The following is a 22584-nucleotide window of genomic DNA, read 5'->3' on the forward strand; positions in this document are numbered from 1 at the left end:
AAAAAAAAAAGAAGAAGAAGAAGATAGCAGAGGGGAAGAATGAAGGGGGGGAAATCAGAGGGGGAGACAAACCATGAGAGACGATGGACTCTGAAAAACAAACTGAGGGTTCTAGAGGGGAGGGGGGTGGGAGGATGGGTTAGCCTGGTGATGGGTATTAAGGAGGGCACGTTCTGCATGGAGCACTGGGTGTTATCCACAAACAATGAATCATGGAACACTACACCAAAAACTAATGATGTAATGTATGGTGATTAACATAATAATAAAAAATTTAAAAAAAACAGATGAGCCAAGACAAAAAACTTTTTGATTACCTACAATTCCACCATATAGAAATAATGCCTAGAACATTTTAGGCAAGATTTTCTTCTATGAATATATAAACACACACATATATGTTTATGCATACATAGATACATGAATCACTGGAATAGAAATAAACATACCATACCTTTAACAAACGATTATACTATGTGTATATTATTTAGTAATCTTTCTCTAATTTTCTCAATGATATATTATGGCATTTCTGTGTCACATGGTTTCATAATATTCTCTTCTATGGCTATACCACAAACTAACCAGGTTTCTCTTTCCAAACTTTTAGGTTATTTCAAAATTCTAGAACATCCTTGTGCATAGAGGATTTCATAAAATGTAAGGCACCATCAATGAGAAGATATATTCCAATTTCAGAGATGTCCAAATAAAAATGTACACTTTAGAATTTATAAAATGTAGTATATCTCTGCATACTGGCATGATTTTTATCTTGAGAAATATTCTTAGAATTAGATTTCTGGGTTTGAGTTTTTTTCATCTTTTTGATACATATTGTCAATTGCTCTTCAATTTCTCCCCTGCATACAAACTATGAGTATAATTTTTTTTCCTTATACTCTTGCCAATTTTGGGTATTATGATTCTTATTTGAATTTGTTAATCTGACAGGTCAAAAGGGGCATCTCATTTTAGTTTTAATATGAATTACATGACTATTATGAAGTCAAACCATTTTAATATATTTATTGGCCCTTTGTTTTTAATACGTTATGATTTGCCAAGGTGTTGTTTGAAATATTACGCTAATTTTGTGACTCCCTACTGTAAAGATATTCAAGGAGGAAGACTTATCTCTTAAGATCAATTGTACCACGTGTCCACATATGATTCTAAGAAACTGCCCTTTTGATCCTTATTAGATGACAAATATCACCCATCTCAAAGCCTTATGATGACACCTGACTCCCTCTAGGTGCATCCTTATACCTTCAACAATCTGCCTCAATAATCTGGGAGGGGAAGCCTGTGTCATGTGTGACAGAAGAGTCATTGTTATTCTAGACAAGCCACTGCCAATGCCACTTCATGTTTTTCTAACACTTTAACGTCCAAAATTTTCACCGAGTTTTACGTAACAGTTAAAAATGAAAAAAGTCTACCAGTAGGAAATTGTTTACATAAGTTATGGCAAATTGATTGATTAATATGTGGCCACTGAAATTGAAGTATAATATTTAGTGACAGAAAAATGTCCTCAATATAATGTTAACTAAAAATTCAAGTTTACAAAGTAGTATGGGCGTATATACATACATATGTACAGTTATATGTATATATGTTAATGTATATATAGTAATACATATATTAGTATATTAATAGAATTATTTATGGGATTGTGTGAGTTATCTTGATTTCATTCTTTGGGTTTTAGCATTTTTCCAATTTTTGCAATAAACATATATGCAGAAATATTTTTTAAAATTTAAAAAGTGTAAAGCAAATGTCAACATCACTCTAAATGCTAAGTCACTAAAAATATTATGCATATGATTAGTGTCAGAAACAAAAAGGATGTCTGCTGTAATGTCAATTAATATTGTCTCAGATAACCTTCCAAGGACTTTAGGTATACTTGTACTTATTCATTTAATCCTGAGAATGGCCCTATGAGTTCAGTACTCTCATATATATACATATACCCATTTTTATAGGTGAGGAAACTGAGGCACAGAGTACAAACTTGCTCAAGACCACACAGCTAATAGGTGGTAGAGCCAGAATTTGGACATAAGAAGTTGGTCTTAGAGTCCATGTGCTTAACCATGACACTATTTTGTTATCACTATTATTATTTTTTTTGAGAGGGAAAGAGAAAGGGGGGAGAGGGAGAGGGAGAGAGACTTTTAAGCAGGCTCCGTGCCCAGTGTGGACCCCAACACAGGGCTCAGTCTCACAAGCCTGAGATCATAACCTGAGCCGAAATCAAGGGTCAGACGCTTAACTGACTGAGCCACCCAGGCACCCCCATCACTATTATATTTAAAAACATTATTCTGGAAGTGTTGGACAGTTTTATAACAATGCAATAAAAATGACAAATATAATTACTAGAAAGGTGGATGATTTTACTAATGAAAGACCCAACTGTGACTACTGAAATCTTCCAGAAATATTAAGGCAGTAAGCTAAATGGCCAGCTACACCAGCAAACAAATCACATATCAGTTAGAAATAACCTTAATAAAAATGCTCAGAGATAATATGGAGAAAACATGAAAATTCAATTAGAAGGTATATCAGACTCGAATAGATTGATTCTAAATATATTCTGGGTGAGAAATCTGAATATTTTACATGTGTAACTATTTTAAATTAATGGCTTAATTATAATTTAAATTGAATGCCATATAAAAATTGCTTTAGTACTATTCTAAGATATCATATCAATAATAAAATTTCGCAATCATAATGTGACTTTATTTTTCTTAGTTTTTATCATCTCAAGAGTTTTGGTTTAAAAAAAGTTAGTTTTTCTAGTTTGCCCCACTCTTCTGGACTTATTTTATTTTGCAGATCAATCTTGCAATCTTGACACTGCATAATTTAATTACCAATTGCAAAGCCATTTTCATAGTCATAATTGTATTCGAGGCAATATTTTTTGGTCAGGTCCTCTAATCTGCAATCAATGTCCTCAGCATCACTACAAAATGATGGGACCTGCAAATAAAAAATGAAGAGTATGAAATGTAAATTGCACCTCTATGTGCTCTGGATAAGCCCTTTGTTCTGTTGGCCTTCACATCTCTCTCTATTGGAGGGAGGAGAGGACTAGAGCTCTGCATGCTCCTGGACAGACTCCCGCCCCTCGTCCACACCCTTTCCTAAGGCCTCCAGTGCTTGTGGACCACCAGAATTAGTTTCAGTCCCTTTTTCTCTGTGCATGTCACTGATCCCCAGAAGCCCAGGACCCCAGCATATCTCTTGTCTCTGAACTTTCACCCCTAACAGCTCTTTAGATCCCTTTTCTCTGACTCTATCTCCCACCCATCTCTAAGTCCTCAGAACCTTCCTCTGTCCTCTGGAACTCCCAGTCATCAGTGAATCTCCTATTATTTTTTTCACCTCTCTTTATGGTCCCTTCATCTTTGCTCTCAATGACACCCCACTTTCCAGTTTTCTTAAACTGTGGGTGTGGAGGTGGAGGAAGTATCTTCCTCACTCTTCCCTGCTGTTTCCAGATCATGCTCCTGTATCCCTCCTTAGAGCCTCACAGTCCTGAAGTTCATGGTATAGAAGGTGGCCCCTCTGTGTGTCAGCCACCTACAACCTTTCCCCATTCTGCATCACCCCCTCATTCCAAGAACATCCAGTAACTGTCCCTATTATAATTCTTGGTGATTTCTATATCCACCTGGCTAATCCTTCCATCACCTTGGCTTCTCACTTCCTTTTCCCCCTCTCCTCCAGTCTTCCAGCCTTACTTTGTTCCTTGCTGTCATGGTCATACCTCAGACCTCGTCATTACCAATAACTGCACCCTCTCCTACTCTCGGAAGTCTTTGACTTCATCAGATTTATAATCCATGGCCCTACCACCTCTTCACTGTCTCTCAGTCCAACGTCTTCACCTCCTTGTTTATCCGTCTTAGAGTCTATGGCTCATCACCAGGAATCACTCCCTCACGTGCACCCACTTCCATCGTTTGTCTGTAGAACCCATAACCCTAGTTAAACTAATTGCTCTGCTTTCTCTTCACGTGCACTCGTGTGGTTAATTACAGCTTGAGAGAAAATACAATCCTGCTTCCTGCCAATCCTACCACCTTTCTTTAGCACATTCATTTGTGCTTTCCTAGAAAATTATTTTACACCATCAACTCCCTTTCCAAACCTCAACAACTCCTCCCCATCCTTACTCTCTCAGCTGATCACTCTTCATCTTTTTTCCACTGAGAAAATAGAAGTCAGAAAAAATCCTTTGACACACTTCTACCACCGTGGGTACCCACTTGTGCATCCGTGTCCCTGCGTACCCTACTTCCTTGGCTCCCCTCTTTCTCTCACACTGGACATCAAATCTATTACCACTGAATCTACCCTTAGCATCTATCCAAAATATAAGCTGACTACTCTGTTAGGGATACAAATATGTATATAACACATTTCCTTTGAGATGCTCAACACAAGTTAAATACATTGTTTTGCTTTCCTATAAACAGTGAAAGAATCCTAAACAAAAATGAATGAAAAAGAAAATCCTTTCAATGTTCAATTATCTCATCATAAAATAAATACAGTCTACAATGGCATTTTTGTCATACTTTAAATAACAAAGCAGACATTTTCAAACCACATGGACCCCACACTTCTCTGGCTTTCTGACTCAGAATGTTTTAAAAAACTCAAAATGTTTTAATAAAGATTCACTTATAATCCATTCCAGAAGTCCAAAACCTATGAGCAATTCTAGATATTAAGAGCAAGTCTGGATTACAGAGAGGTGGGAAATCATCAGGACACGGAATTCCAGTGGCAGGTTACCCTAAGGGGCTATGAAAAGCTCAACAGCATCCTTTAAAATCCGACAAACAATACTGCTGACATACCATTTTCCCCAGGGTAGTCTCAAATGCTTCAGAAAACTTCTTCAACAGATCTGTATCATCACAACGAGTTGCTTTGTACAGCATCTCAAAGGATTTGAACCCATGATTTGCAAAACGTTTTACTGGAAAATGTTAGAGAAAACAGTTTCAGTTGGTTAAGTGTTTTCAACACAAAGATTTAATTGTCTTTGGAATAACTGTAACTTAGGACTTTGATTCTAAAACGATTTGTGGGATTTCTATAAAAACAAGAGATGACAGTTAAGAAAAATTTCTAGGCATTAATTGATCATAATAAACCATGAGTCAAGTAGCACTGTACCCAGTTATCCAGTGATGAGGTTTGCTTTGATATATTATTCTTTAGCTTGCAATCACATTAAGAAAATAAACACTTCAGGGAAAAAGAGATTTAAACATTTTTAAATTATATTTCTGGGAATTTTTGAAAAATCCTGCCTTGGTCAAAGATATCTTTTATGTTTACATAAATTTGTATCATATATGTTTCTATTATATTTTTAACCAACATACACTGAAAATTTTCTAAATATGATGGACAATCATAATCCTTGAAAGTGTAATTCCCACAGAGAACTCCTCCTTGGATCAGAAACTTGCATGGTTAGGCACAGCAAGATGTCCCATAATATTCTGAGACAATGACTCCTAATAGCATCAGCATTAAAATACTACTGTCTAAATCTGTGACAGAGGTGAATGATACTGTAGAACTTTTAATTACTACCCAAATTTGTGGGAAAAAAATAGCTCAAGTAATTGGGCTTTATTCTTTTTCCAAGACATTGGCATTTAAGCTCCATCTATGGTACTGAATCAAAGATTCATTCCAAAGAATATTTATTTACACCAGGCAAAAAAACTGGCTATTTTTATAACAATACATATATTTAAGATTATAGAATAGCTCTAAATCTAAATCAGACCTAAAGAGATTGTAACTGATCTTTCCCCATCACATATGATGGATCTTACTTTAAATATAAGCTCCTCTGCAGACTATGAGACTATAAGTTCAAGTTTATGGATCAAGAACAACATGCTGACAAGTCTATTTCTGGTAGATAACAAGGAGAGGGCCAAGATGGGTTTGCCTTAAAAGGAATCTTGTCCTGTAGCAATCAATAACCAGACTCTGATGGGCTAACATTTTAAATCAAGGGCTGAACATTTCTCTTATTCACAAACATTTCAAATTCATGAACCATCTTTTAAGTAAGCTCTATGCCCAATGTGGTGCTCAAACTCATGACCCCAAGATCAAGAGTTGCATGCTCTACTAAGTGAGCCAGCCAGGTGCCCCTCATGGCACCATTTTTCACTCATGAAACCCAATCCCTATGTAAGGCATTTTCCTCTTAAATGCTCAGAAATGTACACACACGCAAACCCACACACACATATATGAAAGGAGTCCAGGAAGAAATTAAAACTTACTAGCACAGTCTGGCCATTCAGTGGAGTATGGTGGCTTCCAGATTCCATCTTCATAAGCACAGTAATACTTCTCAGTAGACCCTTCTGTGAAATCATAGCCCTCCGAGCAACTTAATGTGCAGTTAACTCCAGCACTATCTTGAGTGCATATAAAATCCCCATTTACAGGTGTAAATGGAACTTCACAGGGAGAAGCTGCATAAAAAAAATGTACAATTATTTACAGTGGTATAAACAATATAATTAATATAAATTAAATTCTATGAGTCTAAGCTGAACTTTGAAAACGACTCCTCCTGTCCACCAGCATTCCTAGAAAAAACTTTCATCATAAATCCTTAGTGTGGGAACATGACAACATATGCCTCTTGGTTCCTAGGTGGGCACAGCTGAAAAGCTGTACCTATATACGATTAGAGGCTGTGCATATATTTTATAAATGCTAAGTTATTTCTGATTTGGGGTTGTTATTTGTGGCCTTCCTATAATAAGAGTGAAAACTAGATAGCATTACGTAGCAAGCATATTTTCAGAGTCTGTCTCCTCAGCTCTTCAAAATTATGACAGTAACATTTTGTACTTTTAGTGAAAATGTTAATGACATGTTAATTAAAGACTACTCTTGAAGAAAATATTTTGATGTATCATGAAGTGAAGCAATTACAATGAGAAACGTAAATAAGATCTGTCAGTATACTTACTTTACGAATCTACCGCACACAGTCCATTTTCTCTCACAAAATATAGTGATTATATATGGCAAATGTCAACTAGATTTCTGGAGGTTTATGAAGAGAATACCTTTTATGACAATGTGGATGTCACAGCTTCTGTTATTGCCCGAGGGATCGGTGGCTGTATACCGTACTATAGTCTCCCCGTGAGGGAGAAGGTCTCCTGGTGAATGGCTCCTGGTGATGAGCAATACGGCCCCTAGAGAGGAAAGAAGGGACCTAGTTTTGGGGTGACTGGTCTGCAGTCACTTTATCAGTTCCTGTATTTGATTTGAATTTTCATTTTCTCTTTATACAAACCAGCTGGGCATTCAATTTATGTTGATTTGGTCACCAGTAAAAAAATAAAAGATGCAATATTTATGCTGTAACATAGAAGTATTAGACTCAAAAACCACATCAGAATAAGGCATTCTTGCTAAATAAATGATTTTCCTTGAGTAGATCAGTCTATTGGCATATTGGAAAATTTTTAAAATTCTTTACTTAAATATGATTTAGTTAATATATATGATATTATTAGTTTGAGGGGTAGAATTCAGTGACTCATCAGTTGTATATAACACCTGGTGCTCATTACATCAAGTGCCCTCCTCAGTGCCCATCACCTGATTATCCCTACCCCTCACTCACCAATAGTGGAAATTTAATTAAGAAATTTATTTAATTTGCCTTTTTAATTGTTGCTTACTGGGTTTTAGTGAGACCTTTAACATGAACTTCAACTGTATTTGCTCATTTTTTTTTTCTGCTTTCCTATGAACTTTTCTGATTTTAGGGGCAAATGTTGAAGAAATGAGTATGAATACGAACTCTACTAACGATATTACTAAAATGCATAGTTTATGCCTTCAGGACAACGTAAACATAGAGACTCAATGAATACGTTTAATAAATGTGCACTGGATACTGAATGAAGGGAACCCCATGGATAGGTAAGATTAGTAATATTAAATTATATAATTATCCTAGCATTAAAACATATTACCTTATATGAATATTCATTCTACTTAGACAAGATGCAATTTGCTTTTCATTTCTTTTATCCTTTTTAAAAGCTTTTAAAAATGAAATACAATTCAGTGTTAACCATGCTGACCACAAAGTCTCTGCGTCTGCACCTGAGTTGTCTGAGAACTGAGGCTCATCCCACGTTGCAGGATACTCCTTCTCTGAGACTTGAATCGGAGGTGGGGATCTGCACCAGTCTATGCTAGGTGGTTCTACATCTAAAAAACAGGAAAGCAGAGAAAGAAGTTACAACTGATATTCAAAAATGACAAGGGGGTGTGCAGAAGAGAACTGAAGTCTACTTGTGCTAGCGGAGAACCTTGACCTTGTTAAGCTGGCCCTGGAGCCCCCCTTGACAATGAGATTTGTTGTAATCCTGGTCTCAAGACAAAAGAAAGAGGTGATTCTTGTTATGCTGCCCTCTCCCTGTTAAAGAAGAAATACTAGGTTCCTAAAATCACCCTGAGCACAGCTATGTAAAAGCCAATTCTGGGGGCACCTGGGTGGCTCGGTCGGTTAAGGGTCCAACTCCTGGTTTTGGCTCAGGTCATGATCTCAGGGTTGTGAGATTGAGCCCTTAGTGGGGCTCCACACTCAGCATGGAGTCTGCTTGACATTCTCTCTCCTTCTCCCTCTGCCCCTCCCCCTGATCACTCGCTATCTCTCCCCCCCCCCCAAGTAAATAAATAAATAAATAAAGTTTTAAAACAAAATAAAAGATTTTTTAAAAAGGCAATTCTGGATGTGGTGGGCATTCCACCCAGAGTAGTTGAGCTGATCGACCAGGAAGTGAAGAGAACCTTCCCAGAGAAGCAGAGGAGTGAAATGACCAAATCTCACACTAGGCAAATTTAAGGGACTTATCTGAGGTCATTACGCTAGAAGATTGCAATCATGTGCATTAAGACCAAGGTATCTCTCTACATGATATACGAAAACACATACTCGGAAATTAAATGAGCTGTTATCTGTGAGGATATATAGATTTCTGTTTTATGCTAAGTCTTTTCTCTTTTCCTCATGCTTGTCATTTCATTAGCGCAGTGCCTTTGGTTTACTACTTTTTGAGACTATAAATTCTGTTGACCCGTGACGAAGTCTCTCTTGCTCACAGTTAGCTTTTCACTGCAGAGCACAGCACCTGGTCCGTAACACATGCTCAAAAAAAGTTGCTGAATAAAGAAAAACGTGAAGAAATGCTCATTGGAGTTCTGTGCACTTGAAGGGTGCTGAATCAAGTCAATTCAGAGTTAAACTGACCAATCTGGCAGCATTTACTATTTTCCCAAAAGAAATTGCAAATAGGTATTTCCAAGATTTTCTAAACTTACCTGATTCTGGACAAACATTTTAAAGCTGAACTGCAGGCACAAGAGAGCACCAAGACTCAGTCAATTACTGTCAAAAGCGCGGGAGGTACGGGCAGTCTCCGAAGGAGAGAGAAAGCCTATTTCAGAGCAAGTGAGGCAGCATTCCCTGGAACGCTGAGCAAAAGCATTCCTGCTTCCTCTCACTTATCAGTAAGAAACCCACACCCTGTCATCTGAGGAAACGAGAAAATGTGGGCTTTCAAATATTTTCTCTATCTCTCTCTGTCTCTGTGTCTCTCTGCCCCTCCCCCTCTCCTTCTCTCCCTTTCTCTCACCTTCTCCTGCTCCCTCTTCTTTCCCATTTCATCTCTCTTTCATAATTTGAAAATCCAGTGTCTAGCTAGACCCTTGAGTACACATTTTACATTTCACCAGGCTGACTCTTCATTGTGAAAAATTAAAACTTGGCAAATGCTTGAACCACAGTTCCATGTCTAAAATCACAGTATTATAGAAAACAAATCCAGCATATTTTTCATATGACTGGCAAAGTTCATGTTTAAAACAACACTGAACAAGCAATGAAAAAACCTAAGCACTATGAAATGAATTAGGCTGATTTTTACTTGCATCGCTTTTTATCTACTTTTACCCAAACCGGTAATTTCTAAGGTAAGGAGCCAGTCTGATATACATTAGTTATTTCAAGAAGTTATGTAAAATTCTTGAAATAAAATGAATTTAATGTGTTGAATTTTTAAACAAACATATTAAAATATATGAGACGAATATAGCAAAATGTCAATATGTTTATATAGAGCTTAACGTGTGTCAGGCACCAGTTCAAGTAGTTTATGAATTTTAACTAATTAAAAACCTCACAATAACACTGTGATGTAATATGTTAATTAATTATATTTTTGGATGAAGTCGGAGGCACAAAGAGGCTACTGTTCACACTGACTTTAAGTGGGAGAGTGGACTCAGATTGGGCTTAGAGTCTGTGCTCTTGACCACTACAGACTGCTACATATCCTATTTCTCCACGTATTACATCTTGGTGGTGGGTATCTGATATCTACTGAATATCTACTGAATTGATTGAAAATACAAAGACGAATTGGGAGATGGAGCAGCAAACCAGCGCCCCCCCACCCCGAAAAAAGGACTGATCTATAGCAGTGGTTGTAAGGATGAAGAGACTAGGACAGATTTCAGAGACAATAAGTAGATGAAACCAGCAGAACTTGATAACTGATTGGATGTTGGTGATGGAAGGAAAGGAGTCAAGGATGACTTCCAGATTTTTGCCTGGTAGGTAGGTGATTGGCTGTGCCATTTTCTGAGCTGAGAAATATACTAGGTTTGGGTGAGTTTGAAATGCCTGTAAGACATCTACATGGAAAGCTCAGTAGGCAGTTCTATATATTGGTTTGAACTTCAGAAAAGAGATTGAGATAGAAATCTGAAAGTGGTCAGATTTCTATCAAAATCACTGGGAAAACTACAGAAAGAGAAAGAGAAGAGGACTAGGCTGGAACCCTGGGGATGAGCCACATTTGAAAGTTGGTCTGAGGAAGAGAAGCCATGTAGGAAAGAGATAAAGAAGAAGAAATGAGAACAAAGGGTTGGGGAACCAAGAAAGACTGGTGTCAGATAAGCTAGAGAAGGAGAAAGTTACAATAAGTAGAGTGTGGTTAATAATGTAAAATCGAGGGCACCTGGATGGCTCAGTCGGTTACGCGTCTGCCTTTGGCTCAGGTCGTGATCCCAGGGTCCTGGGTTTGAGCCCCACATCGGGCTCCCTGCTCGGTGGTGAGTCTGCTTCTCCCTCTCCCTCTGACCCTCGCTCTGCTCATGCTCTCACTCACATGCGCTCTCTTCCTCTCAGATGAATAAATGAAAAATCTTTAAAAAAACTTTTTTTTAAATCTAAGGAAAGATTATGTAAAATAAGAACTAAAAAGTGTCCAGTAGGAGTAACTCTAGAGACAACTGGTAACCCTGGTGACAGTAGTTCATACGAGTGAAGGTGACAAGAGCCAGACACATTGAGTGACTTTGAAAATACATGGCCCTTGAGACAAAACAGATGGCAACCCCTGGGGACTTTTCAAAAGGCTCATATTGGAAGAAATCAAAGAGAGACAGCGATACATAAAGAGTATGTAGGTTTCAGAGAGGGAGGGGCTTGAGCAGGTTTCAAGGCCCATAGGGAGAATCAGTGGGAGGGAGTTGTTGAAGATAAAGGGGCAACAAAGCCCTTGGAGGGCTGGATGATTTTCACAAACCCACCCAAGTAATTTCACGACTTACCAATAACCTTGACATGGAAAGTGCAGCTGGCTTGGTTGCTGGAGAGGTCAACTGCGGTATATGTGATAGCAACATCTCCAATCGGGAAAAGGTAAGGTGGGGTGAAAGCTGGATGAACATGGATTGATACCTTTTAGAGATAAATGAATATTTTGAAAGTTAAAGTTAATAGCAATGGTACTTTTTTTTTTACTTAAATATTATTAGGAAAAGTGAAATTAAAAATGATACAATATTTCATACATACAGCAAATAGGAAAAAAAAATCAGGCACAGCCTTTTGTTGTGTTTCTTTCCAGATTATTATTCTATTTACATAGTTTATACAGTTGGTATACATATGAAATGTTGTTCCTTGTTTTTTAAACATAATATCTTAAAACATTCTTCATGCTGTTACATAGTCTTTAGAACTTAAGAAGACACTTAAATGTCTCCATGATTTTCTATAGAATAAATATATGCTAATTTAAAAAAATCTATTGAAGGACATGTAAATTGGCCCCAAATGGTCCCATTTTATTGATAGATAATACGAAATTTCTTTCCCAAAACATGGTAATAACTTGCATTCCCATTTGTCAGTATTTGATAGTGTCAGTGTTAAAGTTCCCACTCTAAGTTCTCTGCCCTACATTAAATACCATTATTTTTTGGTAACTCAAAAATATGACAAGTCATTTTTTTAATTCACAATTTCTTAATGCCTTAGACTAAGATTAAATTCTCATATGTTTGCAAGATATAAATATATTCTTTCTTTTTTGAACTACATGTTTGCCTTCTTAGTCCACTTGAAAATTATGATAGAATACATTTATATTAATGTGTAGGTAATAAATATTCTAACCTTTGGTAAGTTTGAAGCATTTTTCTCAAGTTTGCTATTTGTCTTTTAATTTAGGAATTTTCTAAAATACAAATTTAAAAATACTTTTGTAGCCAAATATATTTGTCTTTTCAATTATACTTTTAAAAAATATTTCAACACACAGGTGCTACATTTAGTGTGAACTCTCATTAGATCCTGAAATATGTCCCTGTATTCTGCTGGGGGGAGAACATTCAATTTCAAAATGGCATATTGGGTTTTATGGTCAGGAAGGACAGAGGACTGTGGGAGCCTGTGGAGGCTTGTTGATGATCCTGATGAAGGTAACAACAATGCATGTTTTCATGGGCCTTTTAATGGAAAGTAGAAACCACACACGATGGACTAATCATTCAACTTGTATATCACCTACAGTCCCTTTAGCCCTAGAAGTCACATTTGCACTTTTAAATTCAGATTTAAAAGTTACCTTGTCCTTAGTTACCTAAAGAAAAATACCATATGAGCTCTATTTAATGTGGAATCTAAGAAAACAAAGAAACAAACTCCTAGATACAGAGAACAGGTGGTGGTTGTCAGAGGTGAGGGTGGGGGTGGGGGAGGGGGATGAAATGGGGTAAAGGGGGTCACAAGGTACAAAACTTCCATTTATAAAATAAATAAATCCTGGGAATGTAATATACAGCATGATCACTACAGGTAATTTTTTAAAAAGCTACCCTGATTTCTCAGTATATTCAACACAATGATCAGAACAGTTTTTGTGTGTTTTTCTAACAACATCTGATGGATAACAACAACAGATGTTGTTAGAACAGTTTTTCTAACAACATCTGATGGATAATTATCTCAAGCTACTGTATATATAATGTTGAAATATTGTATTCTGAGCAAAATACTGTGTTAGAGAAAGCTGAGTTAAAAACTGATCTCTCCTTTGTAATATGCGATCATTTAGGGCTCATATTTTAAAAGATATGTTCATAAAAAGGAATTTAGATTGTTTCCACATCTTTTTTTCCTTGAAAGATCATCAGAGCCTAGTAAGGGGCAAAGAATTCCTAGTCAAGTAATCTTAGTGGATACATAATACAACAAATCCATGGAATAAGAGTTTGCATTTTAGAGATTTTTATCTGAGATTTCTAGTTAAAAACTCAAGGCTGATCATTCTTCTATCTAATGAGGCATTAATATTTATGAGTACAGTTTATATAGAGAGTACTATCATTAGTGTATTAGTAAATCTTCAATATCATGCATACTTGCAGTGCATTTAGAATCCATTTGAAAAGGATACAAATATTCGCACAAACCTTACCTTTTCCCCAGAGTTGTCTCTAGCTGTTGGGATTTGCCAGGTGATATTAGCGGAGTCTTGCTGTTCCAGAGTCTTAGCCTCTATGTCCTTAGGACAGCTGATTTGAGGAGCCTCCACATCTGACTCAGAAAATGCACAAATCAATGAGTCAATTGATACATAATTCTAAGTCATTTAAGAAAGAGGTAAAAATACATGAATACTCTGTGACTCATTTTTTACATCCCAATACCGGATTCATTTGGAATATGCGACTGCCTTCAGCATGGCTTATGAGGCCCTTCCTGACCTGGTACCTGCTGACCTCTTAGCTTCATCTCTTATGGTCGCCTGACCGGAACTTACGCTCCACGCTGGATGCTCTCATTTCCATGCAAACTCCATGGTCTTTCTTGCACCTGGGTCTTTGCCCAGGTTCTTTTATGTGCCTGAGTCAATGCCCTCTCCCTTCTTTACCTAGATAACTCCTCCTTGTCCTTTCTCAGCTTAGACACAAGGTCCTCAGGAACTGCTCCCTCCACAGGCTCCCACAGCCCTCCGTCCTTCCTGACCATAAAACTCAACACACCATTTTGAAATTGAATTTTCTCCCCCCCACAGAATTCACATTTGTTGAAGGCCAGGATATCTCTTGTCCCATTGTGTTAAATAGTGCCTGGCATACACCAGAAGCTTGGTAAATATTTTTGAATGAAATAAAGAAACAAAAAATAAATGTTGACTGTGGCTGGAAGGAACTAGATTTGAAAACAAGGCTGTCAAGTGGAATTAATTAGCAGTGCTAAAACGCACTGTCAAAACACCAAATTGAAGCCAATGATATTTTTTTGCAGCGTGCAACTCTGCAATACAGATACTGAGTTAGAGGTGGTAACATTAAACATATCCACATCAATCACTGTAGAGCTAAGTTCTTATATATAACATAAAAGTACCCTTATTTTAAGTTATGTTAAATTAGGTCTTCTGTAACTTGCAGCTGAATACATCTGAGTTGATAAAATCTGTGTCTCATATCTTCTTGTTTCTTGAAAACTTTATACAATTTATATTTTCTTTTTCTTGGAGGGGCTGATACTTGGACACTTTTCCCCCATAATATGCATTAGCATATTGACTCTGAAAATCTAAAAAAGTAGTTGATTTTCCATTCACATTTGAATAACAGCTTAACTGGATTGGGAATTAAAGTTCCTATTTTCTTTCTGTATTCTTTGGCCATTGCTATATTTCCTTCTGGCATTTATAGTTGTAAATGAGACGTATCATGTAAGTCTGGTTCTTGCTTCTTTTGTGCAATTTCTCTTTTCTCTCTGGAAACTGATTTAAGATTTTCTTGTTAAACTCTGGACCTCAGAAAGTTCACCAGTCGTGAAAATATGCCTGCTTTATAATCAGGGGCTATAACTGATCTCACATTTCAAGTTTAGCTCAAAGAAACATCCTTCTATTGGTAAGAAAATTCTTCTCTTCCATCCCCTTCCCTCTCTCCTTCTGGAACTCTTTCTTAAATGGACATTGGGGCTTTTTCCTATCATTGGTATCTCTTAACTCCCATCTTTTTGGTTTGATCACTTGGGATATTGAAGTTCATTGTTTATTATTTTTCCATTCTGAGGGAACTCTCAATTTGGTTCTTCAACAACATCTGTTCTACTTTATTTATCCTTCTCTTAGAGATACTTTTGATGCTTTTACTTTTCCGAACTCTTTCTTGTTCTCAATACCCCCTTTTTCATAGAAGTCTATTCTGGTTGCAAGTAAGATGGCAATGTCCTCCTGTGAAAGTAATGGGATGCGGGTTTCAAATGGCTGATAAGTTGATTCTTGGGGCACCTGGGTGGCTCTGTTGGTTAAGTGTCTGACTCTTGGTTTCAGCTTGGGTCATGATCTCAGGGTTATGGGATAGAGCCCTGTGTTGGGCTCCACACTGAGCATGAAGCCTGCTTGGGATTCTCTCTCTCTCCCTCACCCTCTGCCTGTCCGCCACCCTCTAAAAAAACAAAAACAAAGTGCTGATAACTTGATTCTTTTTAAATTCATTCAGTTGCACAGGCTTTATTTTTTTTAAGATATTTATTTATTTATTTATTTATTTATTTATTTATTTAAGAGAGAGGTAGTGGGGAGAGAACATGAGCTGGGGGGAGATGGGGAGGAGCAGAGGGAGAAGCACTCCCCACTGAGCAGGGAGCCCAATGCAGGGCTTAATCCCCAGACTCCAGGATCATTACCTGAGCCAAAGGCAGATGCGTAATAACTGAGCCACCCAGGCGCTCAGTCCCACAGGCTTTATATGGGCCAGAAATTTCTCAGAGATTTTCATCTCCTGATGGAAAACTTACCTGATTTCCAGCTTTAATATCATCCTTATATTTTATTTCTTCTGTCATTGCCTGGATAATATAATTGTATATTATATTGGATTATAACTGGATCATATTATAATTGGACTTTGTAAATCCATCATTTTGAAACAGAAATCCTCACAGAGTAGATTAGGATAACACCTACCACTTTATCATGATTTGCAGCAACAGCTGCAGAGGGACAGCCCCACACTGTAGCAGCACGTCATTGTACAGGAATTTTGTGTCCAACCCGACCAACGCAGGGGACCTACCTTTACACACAGCTGTCTGAACTTTGGCACTCCACCTTCCAGAGGTGGTACATCTCACTTCTTCTCTGATGCCCGATAAAATGAATCCTCGGTGGCAGCTGAGTTGACAAATCGTCCCAGGTCTGGCGGGCTGCTTGCCACAGCTGGGCGGGGAGGCAACAACACCTCTGGGCTTCTGGAAGGTGGAGCAATGGCGCTCTGTCGTAGGGAAATGAAAGAATGTTGTTTGCATTACCACAAATTTCAAGAAAAATGCAATTGTGCTGCCTTGAAATTGACATAAGTCACTAAATGATACCTGTTTATGACACTGAACATATGATACATTATAAATAATGCTAAACTATATCTCTTGTTATCTCATGTTATTTTGTCAGTGTATCAATACCTTGAAACACTTTTTTTTTAAGATTTTATTTACGTATTTGGCAGAGAGAGAGCAGGAGAGCACAAGCAGTGGGAGCGGCAGAGGGAGAGGGAGAAGCAGGCCCCCTGTCAAGTAGGGAGCCCGATGCGGGGCTCGATCCCAGGACCCTGGGATCATGACCTGAGCCAAAGGCAGTCGCTTAGCCAACTGAGCCACCCAGGTGCCCCAATACCTTGAAGAACTTCTAACTGATATTTTAGTTAATGCCAACTGTGACTTTTATCACTTGCTTGGAGCACCTTCCTTCAGTTTGCAGAACATTTATGGCTCCGAAGTATAAAATAGTAAATTAGGGCGCCTGGGTGGCTCAGTCGGTTAAGCATCTGCCTTCGGCTCAGGTCATGATCCTAGAGTCCCTGTATCGAGTCCCACGTCAGGCTTCCTGCTCAGCGGGGAGTCTGCTTCTCCCTCTCCTTTTGCCCCTCCCCATCCTCATGCTCTCTCTCTCACATTCTCTCTCTCCCTCAAATAAATAAATAAAATCTTTAAAAATAAATAAACTAAAATAGTAAATTAGAGTCCCTCTTTCATGGATTAAGCAACAGATTCAGCAATCTGTCTCCATTTTATGAATTCTTTTGGTTCCATCTTTAAGTGAGCACATTATGAGAAAAGTTTTCATTCCCTCCCTCAAATCACTGTGTCAGTTTGGGGCCTGGCCCCTTCATGTTATCTTTGGAATAGATGAAGGAGGCAGAATGCAAATAGAATGGAAAATCAAGACCAAGACTTAACGTAGGCTGTATGTGTGTGTGTGTGTGTGTCCCCACCCACGTGCACATTTGTTTGTTTTGTAATGATTCTACTGGCACCACTGCTAGAATCTTTAGCCTATATTTCCCATGTAATAATTGCTCACATTTATTCAGCATGTAATATGCCAGGCACGATTCCAAGTGCTTTCCGTGTATTGACTGACTTAATCCTATGCACTGAGGGGTACTGTCTTCATTCCCGCTTACAAACAAGAGTGCTGAGGCACAACTATGGGGAAGTCACCCACAGTCAGCGTTCTTGAGGTCACCCTGTAGGTATGTGGCAGACTCTGTGTGCTCCAAAACACTTCACCACCATGCCTCCTCCCTGAAATTTCTTTCAAACCCCTGTGCCGGCAAAAGCAATTTTTCCTGAGAAATCGGTTGTTTCTTTCTTTTTGCACAATACGTGCCAAATGACTGCCCCGACTTTCTGTTGTGCTGCAATGAAGAGGAAAATCAGAGCCAAATTTGTGGCTCAAATGTAATGACCATGTGGGACTCAATATCCCTTATTTAGGGATGGTTCTTTACAAATTAAGAAAATTATCATTTTGGCTGTGATAATCATTGGAGATTCTGTTCCCTGTTAATATTCTCTTTTCTATTGTTTGCTTATGTTATTTTGGGTAAACATTCTTTAATTTTTATATAGTCTACTGATTTTATTTCTACCTCTTTTATACTTAAGTTCTACAATTGGTTAACATTCACGTATTTTAACTATATGCTCGTCTAATTTTTTTAATTTATATTTTAAAAACTACAAAGAATTGATCTTCGGTGTCTGGTGTGAATTAAAGACACAAGAATTTCATTTTGTTTCATTTGTTTTTCCCAAGGAGCCAGCCAATTTTTCTATATTATAGATTGAATAAATCTTTTCTTCTCAGCTGACCTGCAATGCTTCCTTAGTAATACATGAAACTCATAAGCCTGGGGATCTATTCGGTCATCTTGATCTATACAGCAGTGCTTGCAAACTCTTCATTTTTGTAGTTTTAATACATATTTTAAAACCCCGTAGAGCTACTTTCTCTTTACTATTCTTTATCGCTCTTCGCTTTCAATCTTATTTTCGTGATTTTCGTGTACATATTCTTCCAGATAAGCTCTAGAATCACTTCCTACTTCCAAAAGAGGGGCAAAAAGAAAATCTCTTTTAGGGTATTAAATAAGATTGCATTTTACCTATACATATATCTAGAGAGAACTTATATTTTGATAAAATTTTATAAAAATATTATGTCTCTAACATTTTGTAGTTTGTGTAACGCAGTTTCCAGACACTGCTGTTTGAGGTTATTCTTACATATTTTATATTTTCCATAGGCCTTCTGAATGTGATTTTTCACTATACATTCTGTCACTGTATATGGAAAAGTTTTTCATTTGGTATTCTTATGACGTTAGTTAACTCTCAACTTTCTTAGATTCATTCCATTTGGGGGTAGACATGTAATCTACCAATGATGATATTTTAAATCCCCAAAGCTCTAATCTTATGATTTATTACAAGTGCTCCAGCTTTGAGAGCAATACTAAGCAATATGGATGATTCTGGGCACGCTTTTCTCTTCCCAGATTTAATAAGACTGTTTATATTGTTTCCGTAAGTGGTTGCAGGTTTAATAAGGACATCTGTTTTATTATGTCAGTTATCAATATGAGTTTCTCAGAATTTTATTGAAAATGTGTTTTAAATGATGATGAATGGCATTTTTATCTTCTGCTAAGTAACCATGTGAATTTTTCCTATTTGTTACAATGAAATAATTTATTATGTTGATAGATTATATCTAATATTAAGCCTGTGAGATCCTCACAAACTCTGCTTGTTTTGACAGGCCATTCTTTTGAATATGGATTGGTAGTGTATTTGCTGTCATAGTTTATTATCTGTTTTTTGGTAATAGCTATCAAGTTGGCAACTTGTAGTAGTTTGATAATACAAATTATTTAGCCTTCCATTATTTGGGCCAAGTTATATGGTATAGAATTACTGTTTCTGAAAAGTTTAGGAGAGTTTCATCGATCCCTCAGTCATTTTGGGGGTAATTAATGCTCAGATAACATTTTCCACTTTTTATAAGTAATTATACACTTGCATTTCTACTTTTTTGATTCATTAAAAAAATTTAATTTTCATAGAAAATCATACATAACATCACCGATTTTTAATTTATGTGCGCAAACTTATGTATAGTGTTTTATTATTCCTTGAAAAACCTAAGGCCTCTATATACTTTGTTACAGCTTCTTAAAATAATTCTGTTTTGGGGCACCTGGGTGGCTCAGTTGTTAAACGTCTGCCTTTGGCTCAGGTCATGATCCCAGGGTCCTGGGATCGAGCCCTGCACTGGGCTCCCTGATTAGCGGGAAGCCTGCTTCTTCCTCTCCCACTCCCCCTGCTTGTGTTCCCTCTCTCGCTGTCTCTCTCTCTGTCAAATAAATAAATAAAATCTTAAAAAAAAAAAAAAAAGAAGAATTCTGTTTTTGCATTTTTTTAACTTTTATTTATTTTTTTAAATGTTTTATTTATTTATTCATGAAAGTCAGAGAGAGAGATAGAGAGGCAGAGGCAGAGGGAGAAGCAGGCTCCCCGCCCAGCAGGGAGCCCGATGCGGGACTCGATCCCAGAACCCTGGGATCATGACCTGAGCTGAAGGCAGACACTTAACCATCTGAGCCACCCAGGCGCCCCTAACTTATATTTTAAAAATCTATTATGGTAGGGGCACCTGGCTGGCCCCATCAGTTAAGTGTCCAACTTCTGGTTTTGGCTCAGGTCATGATCATAGGGTTGCGAGATCAAGCGCCGCATCAGGCTCCATGTTCAGCACGGAGCCTGCTTGAGATCCTCTCTCTCTCTCCCCCTCTGTCCCTACCCCCTGCACATGCATTCTCTCTCTAAATAAAATCTTTAAAAAAAATAAAAATAAAAACCTATTATTTAATTCAAACATTTCCCTCTTATCCATCCTATGGCATCCCATCTCCCTTCACAGTCCATTTTCCTTAATTATTAGTGTGTATTTCTTTCAAATTCCATTGCAATCATTCTTTTCCTTTTGAATTTAATGTTAGTTATTTTCATTCTCCCTGTTTAATAATGAAAGGATTTATAACTATAAAATTACATCAGTATATAATTTAGCCCATGTCTTGTAACTGGTTTTAGGAGTTTCTCAATTTCATTTTTATCTTTTAAAAATTGTATTTTTTAATTTCTCACTTGTGCATTGAGTTCATTTCCTTTATCTCTCTTTCTATTGGAGTCTATATACTTTTGTGTTTTTGTCTGGTTCCATACTTTAGAAAATGTTAAGAACAATCGTTAATAACATTGATGCTGTTACATGTGTTTCAAATAACCTTTCTTTTTTGCTGGTTGTCTTTTAATAATGTAAAGAATTCATTTGAAGCACAGAAATTTAAATCTTTATGTATTCAAATCTATTTTTCTTTTCTTTTATTCTTAGGAAATTCTTCTCCACTAAAAATTCAGATTGTCTCTTTATTCTTAGAAAGTTCTCCTTCATAAAAATCCGTATCTTTTCTTATATTTCACTCCTTAATTTGCCTGATTTAATTAATTAACTTAATTTAGTGATTTTTTTTTGTATGTATGTAGTGGAATCAAAACTAATTTTTACATAAACTTTTCCCCCATTGATTTCTGGAATTTCCTTTATTGAGTGTTATATTCTTCTGTAAACAAATGTTTGTTTCTGCACCAAATTCATCATGTGTAGCTCCATTGTTCTGTGCATCCTTGTACAATTCATGCTCTATTTTAATTACTGTGGGTTCACAATCTGTCTTATGATGGTGACAGTAAGTTCTCCCTCATTTTACTTCATGTTCAAAATTTTTCTCTTTTGTACCTGTCTATTCTTCAATACACATTCTATTCATTTCTATCAATTTTTTAAAATCAGAACTTTCACAGTAATTATGGTGGTTGTCAGAATTTGGAGGTGACATTAAGTTGTTCCCCAATAAACTGTAAATAGAGATGCAATTTCCTCTGATAGTTACACAAATCCACCGAGATTTGCATATGTTTTAAATCGTTACAGAAATGTGCACAACAATTTTAAGAAGAATTGAGAACAGGAAAACCTTATTAGAGGTATTACTATTGTTAATGAAAGACTGGGTCCCTCAGAAGAGGAGGTGGACAGTCATGGAACCAGGGAAAGAGATGATTCTCAGATGTAAACATTTGTATTTACAAAGAAAATCTAGCCTTAGGAGACAACATCCCAACTAAAGAGGTTTATTGAGATTCACTGTCCCACTATAAAAGCCACCTTTTTCATGGTGATACATCCATCACCTTCATTTCATTTAATTCTGTGGAATACCTGAAGAAGTGAACTCCCTTTGCTTTGGTTTTATGCAAACTAAGTGTGTTCTTGATTTGGGTGTTCCTGTAACTTCCCCTACAGGAAAATACCATGCTTGTCTGGCCTAAGTCTTACAGTATTGGTAACAGTAGGTATCTCATTGCTAATGAACTGAATTTTTGTTTCATAGTAAATTTCATTCTCCTGTCCAGGAGAGATTAATCTCTTCTCAGAATGAGAATATCAGTTTTTCTGAGCTTGCACAGTGAGGGTCAATTCTTGGACGGTTAAATGAATCCCCCCAGACCCTGGAAGCTCAACCCCCTTCCTGGTGATACCTTCCTCTATTATCAACCACAGATCCAATACCAGATTATACTAGAACAAACCTGTAAATCAATTTGGAAGGAACAGACATATTTATAATATCTAGTTTCCCTGTCTTGGGTCCTGGCATATCTCAGTTTATTCCCTACATATAGTTCTTCTTTTTCCTTTTTTTGGAAGTTGGTTATTTTGCTGTGGGAAACAAAGGCAAAAGAAAAAATTA

The 22584-nt window shown here is 37.1% G+C and overlaps 1 protein-coding gene across 1 annotated transcript in view; it reads right to left on the bottom strand.

The window, feature by feature from the left end:
* SVEP1 (sushi, von Willebrand factor type A, EGF and pentraxin domain containing 1) overlaps positions 1–22584 on the bottom strand; it is a 192768-nt gene that overhangs the window by 100975 nt on the left and 69209 nt on the right. Inside the window, exons 7-14 of the mRNA XM_032418406.1 lie at positions 16501–16698; positions 13878–13996; positions 11725–11854; positions 8209–8316; positions 7155–7286; positions 6354–6548; positions 4896–5017; positions 2898–3006 (exon numbers count right to left, since the gene is read on the bottom strand). Coding sequence (XP_032274297.1) covers positions 2898–3006; positions 4896–5017; positions 6354–6548; positions 7155–7286; positions 8209–8316; positions 11725–11854; positions 13878–13996; positions 16501–16698 — 1113 coding nt within the window. The remainder of the gene's footprint in view (positions 1–2897; positions 3007–4895; positions 5018–6353; positions 6549–7154; positions 7287–8208; positions 8317–11724; positions 11855–13877; positions 13997–16500; positions 16699–22584) is intronic.

Source organism: Phoca vitulina, unplaced genomic scaffold, assembly GCF_004348235.1.
Source record: "Phoca vitulina isolate PV1807 unplaced genomic scaffold, GSC_HSeal_1.0 scaffold21, whole genome shotgun sequence".
Classification (NCBI taxonomy): Eukaryota; Metazoa; Chordata; class Mammalia; order Carnivora; family Phocidae; genus Phoca; species Phoca vitulina.